Below are 11900 nucleotides of genomic sequence, written 5' to 3'. Positions count from 1 at the left end.
CAGCATGGCGGCGATTATACTGTGGTTGAAGGTGATGACCTGCGTAGGTTTGGTTCCAGATGCTTGTGTTACAGGGGTCTTCTTGCAAGGTTTAGAGATGATATCGCAGAGCTCCATATATCTTCGTGTTTTACTGGTTGTTTTAGGGTGTTGTTTGTTATTCTGATTATTTGTGCGTGGGTTAGAGTGTGCTTGTACGGATCAATGCCTTTGTATTATTTTGTGATTTGACACAAGCATACTTTCTCAAAAAAAAAAGAAAATCCCCACTGAAACCGACGTGGCCGCTGCCGCGCCACCCGCCGCCTCTACCCCTCGCGGTTCAAACTTCCACCATCAGATTCCTGATCAACGCTCCATACCCACGCTTCACTCCATAACTTCCCGATTAGGAGCGTCGGAGACTCGCCACCGCTAATGGACGCTGCAACCGCCGCGACGGCGACCGCGGCGGCGGCGTTGGTCTGGTTCCGGAAGGGCCTGCGCGTGCACGACAACCCGGCGCTCGACGCGGCCCGGCGCAGCGCCGCGCGGGTCTACCCGGTGTTCGTGCTCGACCCGCGGTACCTCCGCTCGGACCCGGCCGCGCCCTCCCAGGGCTCCGCGCGTGCCGGGGTCGCGCGCGTCCGCTTCCTCCTCGAGAGCCTCCGCGACCTGGACGCCCGCCTCCGCCGCCTCGGCTCACGCCTCCTCGTCCTGCGCGCCCGCGACGACGTCTCGGACGCCGTCTGCGCAGCCCTCAAGGACGTACGTAGCCAGACGCTTTACCAACCTACCACGCCCCTTTCTGCTTTCTGGCAATCTCGCAAGCATTTCGGAGCCTAATTGGCGACATTCTTCTGTTCTTCCGTGGCGGCAGTGGAACATCGGCAAGCTGTGCTTCGAGTCCGACACCGAGCCGTACGCCCTGGCCCGCGACAAGAGAGTCACGGTAAGAAGGGTAGTGATCACTCCCCAAGTACTAGTTTTTGACTAGAACATTACCAAATTACTCTGATTGTTCAAGGATTTTGCTGCTGCGTCGGGGATCGAGGTGTTCTCGCCTGTCAGCCACACCCTTTTTGACCCAGCAGAAATCATAGAGAAGGTAGGCAGCACTGTTGTTCGTTTCTTGATAGAATGTTTGGAGTCATATGCTTAATTATGGGATGTTTTTTACTTCCGTCTGCAACCTGAAGAATGGGGGCCGGCCACCGTTGACATACAAATCTTTTGTGGCTACCGCTGGAGAGCCGCCCAAGCCAGTGATGGAGGAATACTCTGAGCTCCCGCCAATTGGTGATACGGGAGGATATGAGTTGTTGCCTGTGCCCAAACTGGAGGAGCTTGGATATGGTGATGTCAGCCAGGTTAGAGCAGTAGAACATTGCATATAATGTAGTACTGTAGTACGCTTGACCAGGTTTCAGTTTCCATTTTTTTTAGAAAAAGGAGGACGACCCCCGGCCTCTGCATCTGGACGATGCATACGGCCATTTTATTAATTATTGACACAAGACCTTTGAGAGACATATAACAATAAGCCTAAAGCCACCAACTAAGCAACATCTATCGTTATCCCTATCCAGTTGATGTAGGGGCGCTGAAAGTCTGGGCCTAATACCAAACAGACCTCGCAACCAAACCTAACATCTAAGACTTCAGATCCCAACCAGGACGCCTGCCGGGTATGGGCACCAACCAGTCCGGCGTGCTTCTCAACCAGGACGCCTGCCGGGTATGAGGCCGCCGCAGCCACCTGCACCAAACCATCTTCAGAGTTGTACTGCTGCATCAACCTTGCCCGGTCTAGCTGCCGCCGACGCCACCACGACGCCAGGCAGCGTCACCCTCCTGCGCGAGTCCATCTCCGCACATCAGGCGCCGAGTCTCCACTGCGCCACGTCGCCGAGATCCGCCGTCATCAATGGACCAGATGAAACACCGCTCCTCCTCTTGTCCCCTCCAACCAGCACTTGCTCCAAAACGATGCCCCCATGAGGGAGAACGATACCGAAGGCACCGTCATCGTCCGATCCGGTAGACCCAGATCTAGAGTTTCCCCCGGAACTTCCCGATCAGGTTGATGTGACCTGCAACGACGATGCCTCCAGAAGGGAACGACGTCCGAGACGCCGCCATCGCCCACCAAGACCGCAGTCAGGCGCGATTTTCACCGGAAGCCCTGTCTTCCCGACCTCGCGGCTGGCCGGAACCGAGCGGAATCTCGCCACAAAGACGTATGTCGCCGTCGGTACTCCGGCGGAGATCCGGCATCTCCTCACCGGTCCCTCCACGCGCCACCGGTCGGCGGAAGGCCTCCCCGCGATGGATCCAAACGGGGCGTTGGATCCGCAGTGACCGCCGTCACCATCACGACCAAAACAGCCCACCCCGCCAGATGGGGCGCTGCCACCGCCGCCATCCATGCAGGGCCGCCACTCCACCGGCGATGGTGCTCCGGCCTCCGCCGCACAGCCCGGATTCGCCGTCCCAGCTGCTGCCGTTGGATCGCACGAGAGAAGCCGCCCCCGCCGCCTCAGATGGAATCCGCCGCATCCACCCGCCCAGAAACCTTTGGCACCGGGCCCGCCGCCCCCGCGGCCCACGCCGGCGGCAGCGGCGGCAGGAGGAGGCTGCAAGAGGGTGCTGGCGGCGCTAGGGTTTCGGGGCCCCTGGCGCCGCCCGGGGGGAGGCGACGCGAGGGGGAGGGGACGCGAGGGGTGGGGATTTCAGTTTCCATTAACTAAATGACTATCCATATGTAGGAGTACATTCCGCCATTCCGCGGCGGCGAGACAGAAGCTCTGAAGAGGATGAGAGAGTCACTCCAGGATAAGGTGCTACTTCTGAAAAGTGACCAAATTTCTGATTTATTGCATCCATATCTTCTGGACTCTGAAATTCTGAATGTTTATAGTCACCAGTTACTTTTACAGTCACACTATTAACAATTCCAAATTCCTTTTCCCAGGAGTGGGTTGCCAAGTTTGAGAAACCTAAGGGTGACCCTTCTGCCTTCTTGAAACCCGCAACAACGGTCTTGTCACCGTATCTGAAAGTGAGCCTTGTCAGCCACTCTTATCGACTTCGTTCATTGCCATTTGCTTTAGGTTAGTGTTGAAATTGAAATGGTTCGTTATGTCAGTTCGGTTGCCTGTCGGCGAGGTACTTTTACCACTGCATTCAAGATGTCTACAGGAGTACCAAAACGCATACAAAACCACCTGTTTCGTTGGCTGGCCAGGTGAGTTCATTTGTAACTGCATTGGTCAGTTTGTTCTGAAGGCAAAAAAAACCTTAATTGTAGACTTCTGCTTCTTTTGACAGTTGCTGTGGAGGGATTTCTTCTACACAGTGTCTTTTGGCACTCCTAATTTCGATCAGATGGAAGGGAACAAAATATGCAAACAGGTCTGCTCATCCAATCACCTCCTTTTCTATCTGCAACCCTCTTCTTATCATAATCGGAGTCCCTTTTAGTCCAGATCCCATGGATAGAGAACGAGGAGCTGTTTGTTGCATGGAGAGATGGCCGGACAGGATATCCATGGATTGATGCCATCATGATTCAGGTTTGCCCTGAAAAACGTGCAACAACTTTATGCCTATCTGAGTGCCTTGTTTTTCTGTTCTCCATGGTGCCTGGTATTTTCAAAAACACCAAATGTATGTTCAGAAGTAAAAAAAGTTTTCTAACATATAAATATATATGTATTCTACATATCTGTAACTTTTAACTTCAAAATATGTTAATTCGTAATCTACGCAAAAAAGCCAAAATTATGGGTCCATAAAAGTAAAAAGTAGATCCATTTTAACCCATATATTTGTCTTTTTTTGTAGACCACAAATCACATCTGTATGTACATGCACAAAACAATTCCATATTTTTTAGGTTTTAAAGCGGTGTTCCGATTTGTTTTAAATATCAGGATCCATGGAGCCCAGTATATATCCTAATAAGCATTTCGTTATCTTCCCCTTTTCTGTTTCCTCTTTCTGTTTGCATCACTTATAACTACCAGATCATGTGAGTGCTTTTGCTCATTTTGTGTTGTTGCCAGCTGAGGAAGTGGGGTTGGATGCATCATCTTGCACGCCACTCTGTTGCTTGTTTCCTGACGCGGGGTGATCTGGTATGTACGATCTACACAATAGCAAGATGTATATTGTTTGTTTGAAAATTTGTTAGTAAGTTAGCATGGTAGTTGTTCTATTCAACGATTTGTGTATACATTCTGAAGGTAAATTTTCAACCCTGCCACGCTTAGGAAATAACCTGAAGGTAAAACCAAATTCTTGGCTTTACTGTTAAAATTTGTAAAAAAAGAAAAAGTTAGCGGCGACACATCATTTAGGGACGTCAACATTCACATCCACTTTGAGAAGCACTAGCTAAGACTACAAAAGCTTGGGTGCGAGGTAAATCCATAACAATAAATTGTGTATTGCGAAGTATTTGTTGTGGTCCATATTATGAAGGTGACCCCTAAAACAATAAGACGCTCAACTGCCTAACCATATCTGATAAGGACATACCTTTTTTGAAAGCAACATGGAATTAGTTTTTTTTCTAAGTGATTCTTTTTTTTTGAAAGATCTACTTTATTTTTTTATAGCGGACAGGAAGGAAATCACTTCATACAAGGAAAAAAAAGAGAGTTTATTTCACCTCTGATTCCATTTTCTAGAAGAAAAAAAAACCAATTCGAAGATTAAGTTGTTTTGCTTTACCTCAATTTGTCAACTTGTCTTTGACATGAAGTACATCCACTGGGAGCAAGGCCGTGACGTCTTCGAAAGGCTACTGATAGATTCGGACTGGGCCATTAACAATGGAAATTGGCTATGGCTCTCCTGTTCATCATTCTTCTACCAGGTCAGCAATCAAACAGTCCTGTTAGAAGGGAGAGAGGGATTTGGTGGAATAATTGTTGCATTGCTTAAGCCTCGTGGGCATATATATAGGAGTACAATCATCTACTTAGAGTATAAGATAAGCCAGAACAAATCCTAGTCTATCTCGTCTTTCCTAATAAACATTATACTCAACATCCCCCCGCAGTCACAACGGTAGCGACGCAGACGATGAGACTAGAGATACCATGTTAGAAGGGAGAGAGGGATTTGGTGGAATAGTTGTTGTATTGCTTAAGCCTCGTGGGCATATATATAGGAGTACAATCATCTACTTGGAGTACAAGACAAGTCAGAACAAATCCTAATCTATCTCGTCTTTCCTAATAAACATTATACTCAACAAGTCCCTTGAGGCACTAATTGTAAGTTATAACTAGATTTTGATCAGTCTAATAGCTTCTTTAACATTTGATTCGACGTATTTGTCAACACAGTATCATAGAATCTACTCCCCAATCTCATTTGGAAAGAAGTACGATCCCAAAGGAGACTACATCAGGCATTTCATCCCGGTGCTAAAAGGTACTTCTTCTGTAAAGAAATACGGAATTTAGTGATCTAAACGCTCTTATAATTTCAGCATCGGAAAGCGACATCTCGTCTATGACTACAGAACTAATTGATCCTCCATCTTTTTATTTATTTTGTAGACATGCCCAAGGAGTACATCTACGAGCCTTGGACTGCACCCCTTAGCGTGCAGGAGAAAGCCAGGTGCATCGTCGGCAAGGACTACCCAAAACCAGGTGAAAAGAAAGAAGTGCTCGATCTTCTTTTCTCAGGTGCAAAAGGCACTTGAAATGCAATGTCTGGACCTTGAGTAATCATCTTCCCTTTTCGCACTTTCAGTGGTTGACCATGAAGCTGCAAGCAAAGAATGCAGGAGGAGGATGGGGGAAGCTTATGCGTCTAATCGCCTAGGCGGCAACCCTGTCAAAGGAAATTCCTCGAATTCATCGCGAAGGAAGTTTTCTGATGGTGGCCAAGAAGATGTCCCCGACTCATCCATGTCCAAGCAACCGAGGTAGAGAAGCTGACCCCAGAGCAGAAAAGTCTTAACAAGAAGTATCTGACCTCTTTTAGGGAACTGTAGTATCTGACTTAATTTAATGGGTCTTCTCAACTCTTCAATCCTGAGTCTAACTTCCTGCCTTAATCCATCTGATAGTACGCTGATGGTAGGACGGAAGGCAAGTATTGTTGGTTGGCTGGTTGGTTGGTTACTTGTACGGTAGTACCAAAACACATATAACAAAAGAAACACGTGAAGCCGGTTCCGAGATCACGCCCTCATCGATCCTAGTCAGGCTGCCCATGACGGGGGTTGCCACGTAGGCGCTCTGATCTACCAAAGCGGGGATAGCGATAAGCTCTATCTTGGCGCACCAATAAAACGAAGGAGATAGAATCAATCAAGTTTGCTAACAGACAATAACGCAGGACAGCACAAGACTATGGACTGTTTAAGGCTAAGTTGCGCGTGTATTTACGTTTGAGCAAGATGATGTTTTTTTTACCAGTTTTGCTAAAGCGGGCGGTGCTACGCGTCGGCCGATGGATCATTTAACGAGATCCGCTGCCTCGCGAGCCGTCTGATTGTACTATGCAAGTCGTCCATTCTTCTTATGTAATTTCCTGCAACAATGCTTTTGTTGTGAAACATCTTCTTCTCTAACTTTTCGTAGCAAGAGTCATGTTACAAAAATCTCTTCTCTAATTTTCTGTAACAAGACCTCTGTTGCAAAATATTCCCTTCTTTAATTTACTCCAACAAGACCCCTGTTGCAAAACTTTTTCTTCTCTATTTTTCTGCAACATGACCCTTGATGCAAAACTTCTTCTCTATTTGTCTCTAACAAGACTCTTGTTGCAAAACCTCCATTGCAATAGGACCCAATATCTCTAGCTTCTTCTATGTATTCCTGCAACAAGACTGTTGTGGTGAAAACTTGAAAGAACGCCGACGGCTGCAACGGAGAGAGCACCCCTTAGTCTCTGCATCACCCCATTTGTTGCAGTATGCCTTTTTGAAGCATGTGCTCAGTTGCAAGAACTGCAGTACGGAGCGCTCAGCATGGTCAGCTGAGATTCAATGCATGGATAGGAGAGATAAAAACTTGCGGCCATTTCATTAGAGATACGGATGAAGGAAAGAAGCGGTGTGCTGGCCCATCAAGACGTGTGTCAAGCGTAGAACCTGGTGGATGTGAGAGGAAAGATCAGTCGGTTGACCACTAGCTTTTTCCTTTGCTAAAGCACATCTAGATGTGCCATAAGTATTGCACATTTAAGTCATATGTCATTGATTTTACGCGGAGATTTGTGTGGGCATTTTCTTTGTATGCTTGATTGAGTCACTTAGGTGTGCAATAACTAGAGCACATCTAGATGTGGCCTAGACACACATTTTTTTGAGAAAACTACCTCATATATTAATTAATTAAAAAGGTTATTACAATCGTTCATTACAAAATTCATCACGCAGGGCGGAACATCATTAACAAGGATACCATCTGAGTAAGATGGTGTTACATCAAAGTTCATAAGGTTTCTTCAACGCGGACCCTTAAACTGTCCGAACCAAGTAGTCTAGACGAGTTTGTCATCCAACGCGGTACCCATCGAACCGCGGATCGGTCCGGATGTCTGATTTCCCGCAAACCAGACACAAACCAAAGTGGGCTTTGCGGACATTCGGACCGCATCCACGTGCACGTCCGCCATCCCGGTCACACTCAAAACCGCCTCTGCTACAAAACCCTCTACGTGCAAAGTTGTTCTCACGGATTCATATTGTTTAGCGCCGCTCCAGAGCGGACATGACTCTAGACATTATTGTAAGGCTCCATATGTGGTACTATTCCAAATATAGACCCTAGCAGCCCATTTCTAGAATCGACGTGCATATAGTGCCATTGTAAGCATATGATTTCATATCATATACGCACTATTATATGCTACGACCGTTACAAATCGAATATCACAACAATTTCACTACCAATATATAAGTATGAATAGGGCATACAAGTGCCAAGATCCAAATTTATTACATGAAGAGACCACATGGTCCAACATTTATCATCACAATGTAAGTCTCAAATGGACTGAGTATACAAGATCAAATGATGCCTAAGAGGCGGAAATATAAAGCAAACGGTCCCATCCCATCTGTTACACGTTGCCAGCCAGAATCCGCTAATTTACTTTTCATCGCTCGAGAAACTCTATGTTGTGACATCTCAACATCCTAGTTGTAGTGATCTGTGCTTGTTGTTATTGTGGCAAGGTTGAGTACTTTTGGTACTTAGAAAGTGTCATTACCATTGGTACTATAACTATCAATACTTTTAGGTGAGGTAGGGTTAAGAGGTGAAGTTGCAACAAGCGGGTAAACAAAGTTCCACACTTACATCTATTCGATTCAAGATGAGAGAAACATGCGTGAGGGATCGTAAGCTGGTCATCTATTCACTTACCTACGCCATCGTAACACTACCTTGTCCTCCCCATCGGATTATGCCCTCAAAAAATAGGCATTCAAGTGTGATATCCCGGCTTAGTTGGAACGATAGACTACTCATATCAACAAGGTGCACCTTCTTTTCTAGGAGCCCATTCGAAAGGAACCTCAAAGTTAAGCGTGCTTGACTTGAAGCAATTTGAGGATGGGTGACCGTCTGAGAAATTAACCTCAGGTGCATACGACTGAGGACAAATTGTGCAGAAAAGACTAGTGTTGGTCTATGGGTCTCTTGGTGCAACGATCAAGATACGGTGGGCGAACTGGAGGGTTTGACCGGGGCGTTACAATTGGTATCAGAGCTGACCATCGCGGTCACACAGACATGTGTGGGTAAGTGATGCATACGTGGGGCACATGTGGATGCTGGCATTGGCACAGATAGGCATGTGCCGATAGGGAATGCTCCTGCTAGGCCGACAAGGATGTAAGTTCCTTTGAGGGGGTTGTATGCGACATCAGAGCTTAATTGGAATGATAGATTACTCATGTCAACAAGGTGCACCTTCTTTTTTTTGAGAGCCCATCTAAAAGGAACTTTAAAGTTAAGTGTGCTTGACTTGAAGCAACTTGAGGATGGGTGACCGACCAGGAAGTTGATCCCGAGTGCCACGAGTGAGGACAAAGTGCGCATGGAAGACCAGTGTTGGTTTGTGGGTCCAGTCTAAATACCACATGCAATGACCAGGAACCGATGCATGAACCGGTTTGGCTGGAGCGTTGCATCAAGGAATTCACATGTTGGCAAGTTTTATGTATGTATGTTAAAGTTATCTATGAACCAACATTAAGTTCCATGTTAGCCATGATCACGGACATGCCTTTTCGAAAAGATTTAACGTTGCAGGGGTACTCCAATGACCCATTATAGGTATCCATGCACATCCTCTCTGGTCAACTGACGAACCAGAAGATTTGAAATGACAAGACCCTCTAACTAACATCAAACAAATCTAGGAGGCCACTGGTGAGTCGATACCCAAATCGAGAACCGGCTATATCTCCGAATCAGACTCTATCGTATTAAGGGAGAGACAAGGTGGCTGGTACTATTTTTCAGGCAACCACTCGCAGCTGCGCAGGTACAGACCAACAGGGAGTTCCACCCCACTGACCCAAGTTATTTTGAAAGATCTGCGGGGCAGGCACCCAGACAAACAAAACACAAGGTTTGTGAATGTAAAACCAGCTTGGGCCACGCAAAAATGTTTGAAGCTAATTTGGTAAGTCAAGGGGGCACACAACCTCCCGGGAGCAGTTGGTGCGCTAACATGGTACATAATGTTGGGTTTCGTAGTAATTTCAAAAAAATTCCTACGCACACGCAAGATCATGGTGATGCATAGCAACGAGAGGGGAGAGTGTGATCTACATACCCTTGTAGATCGACAACGGAAGCGTTAGGTTGATGTAGTCGTACATCTCCACGGCCCGACCGATCAAGCACCGAAACTACGGCACCTCCGAGTTCTAGCACACGTTCAGCTCGATGGCGATCCCCGGACTCCGATCCAGCAAAGTGTCGGGGAAGAGTTCCGTCAGCACGACGGCGTGGTGACGATCTTGATGTACTACCGTCGCAGGGCTTCGCCTAAGCATCGCTATAATACTATCGAGGACTATGGTGGAAGGGGGCACCGCACACGGCTAAGAATATGATCACGTGGATCAACTTGTCTCTCAAGGGGTGCCCTCTGCCTCCGTATATAAAGGATCAAAAGGGGGGGCGGCCGGCCATCATAGGGCGCGCCAGGAGGAGTGCTACTCCCTCCGGGAGTAGGATTCCCCCCCCCTTTCCTAGTTGGAATAGGATTCGTTAGGTGGGAAAGAGGAGAGAGAGAAGGAAGGGGGGCGCCGGCCCCCTCTCTCCTTGTCCTATTCGGACTAGGGGGGAGGGGCGCGCGGCCCAGCCCTGGCCACCTCTCCTCTCTTCCACTAAGGCCCATTAAGGCCCATATACCTCCCGGGGGGTTCCGGTAACCTCCCGGTAATCCGGTAAAATCCCGATTTCACCCGGAACACTTCCGATATCCAAATATAGGCTTCCAATATATCAATCTTTATGTCTCAACCATTTCGAGACTCCTCGTCATGTCCGTGATCACATCCGGGACTCCGAACAAACTTCGGTACATCAAAATGCATAAACTCATAATATAACTGTCATCGAAACCTTAAGCGTGCGGACCCTATGGGTTCGAGAACAATGTAGACATGACCGAGACACGTCTCCGGTTAATAACCAATAGCGGAACCTGGATGCTCATATTGGCTCCTACATATTCTACGAAGATCTTTTATCGGTCAGACCGCATAACAACATACGTTGTTCCCTTTGTCATCCGTGTGTTACTTGCCCGAGATTCGATCATCGGTATCCAATACCTAGTTCAATCTCGTTACTGGCAAGTCTCTTTACTCGTTCCGTAATCCATCATCCCGCAACTAACTCATTAGTCGCAATGCTTGCAAGGCTTTATGTGATGTGCATTACCGAGAGGGCCCAGAGATACCTCTCCGACAATCGGAGTGACAAATCCTAATCTCGAAATACGCCAACCCAACATGTACCTTTGGAGACACATGTAGAGCACCTTTATAATCACCCAGTTACATTGTGACGTTTGGTTGCACACAAAGTGTTCCTCCGGTAAACGGGAGTTGCATAATCTCATAGTCATAGGAACATGTATAAGTCATGAAGAAAGCAATAGCAACATACTAAACGATCGGGTGCTAAGCTAATGGAATGGGTCATGTAAATCAGATCATTCACCTAATGATGTGATCCCGTTAATCAAATAACAACTCTTTGTCCATGGTTAGGAAACATAACCATCTTTGATTAACGAGCTAGTCTAGTAGAGGCATACTAGTGACACTTTGTTTGTCTATGTATTCACACATGTATTATGTTTCCGGTTAATACAATTCTAGCATGAATAATAAACATTTATCATGATATAAGGAAATAAATAATAACTTTATTATTGCCTCTAGGGCATATTTCCTTCACATAATAACCAGATTCGGTACTTAGGGCAACACGAATGGAACAAAATACTAAGGCATAAGGTCCAGCCTAACCCACAAGTGTAGGGGATTGCAACAGTCTTCGAGGGAAGTATTACAACCAAAATTTATTGATTCGACACAAGGGGATCCAAATAATATTTATAAGCCTTAGAAATAGAGTTGTCAATGGAACCACACATGAAAAACAAGTTCTTTCCTGACAGAATATATTAGTGGCAAAATCGATGAAGTGAATGAAGTTGTGATTGCACAATAGTAACGAAAGCAACAATTCTCAATAGTTGCCAAGAATAAAAATAACATGAAGAAGGTAGCAAGGGTGATAAGCCTAGGCATAGCAGTGATTATCGGATGTTGCATTGATGGAACCATTACTTTTGTAGGATGCTGGAGTACCCGCCTCCCTATGGATTTTGAGGGCTGAGAGAGCCTTCACGACGTT

General features: G+C 46.7%; 1 protein-coding gene across 2 annotated transcripts; it reads left to right on the top strand.

Moving 5' to 3' along the window:
* Positions 1–387: 387 nt before the first annotated feature.
* LOC119316592 ((6-4)DNA photolyase-like) lies at positions 388–6187 on the top strand. Of its 2 annotated transcripts, XM_037590923.1 has the most exons (14): positions 389–747; positions 860–931; positions 1007–1087; positions 1179–1349; positions 2748–2819; positions 2954–3040; positions 3128–3226; positions 3310–3393; positions 3468–3554; positions 4047–4118; positions 4748–4861; positions 5337–5424; positions 5553–5648; positions 5752–6187. In XM_037590923.1, the coding sequence occupies exons 1-14, from the start codon at positions 418–420 to the stop codon at positions 5928–5930; spliced, it is 1632 nt and encodes a 543-aa protein (XP_037446820.1). In that variant the 5' UTR covers positions 389–417; the 3' UTR covers positions 5931–6187. The 2 variants fall into 2 exon arrangements, with proteins under 2 accessions (XP_037446821.1, XP_037446820.1); XM_037590924.1 differs by lacking the exon at positions 4748–4861 and having other exon boundaries at positions 388–747.
* Positions 6188–11900: the final 5713 nt, after the last annotated feature.

Source organism: Triticum dicoccoides, chromosome 6A (genome assembly GCF_002162155.2).
Source record: "Triticum dicoccoides isolate Atlit2015 ecotype Zavitan chromosome 6A, WEW_v2.0, whole genome shotgun sequence".
NCBI lineage: Eukaryota > Viridiplantae > Streptophyta > Magnoliopsida > Poales > Poaceae > Triticum > Triticum dicoccoides.
This window is presented reverse-complemented; position numbering and strand designations above follow the sequence as displayed.

Excerpts from the sequence above, each read along its gene's own strand:
- LOC119316592 (XM_037590923.1), top strand. The coding sequence starts at position 418 with ATGGACGCTGCAACCGCCGCGACGGCGACCGCGGCGGCGGCGTTGGTC. Across the intron at positions 3,041-3,127 it reads TCTTGTCACCGTATCTGAAA|TTCGGTTGCCTGTCGGCGAG; the intron begins GTGAGCCTTGTC and ends TCGTTATGTCAG. Across the intron at positions 4,119-4,747 it reads TCCTGACGCGGGGTGATCTG|TACATCCACTGGGAGCAAGG; the intron begins GTATGTACGATC and ends TTTGACATGAAG.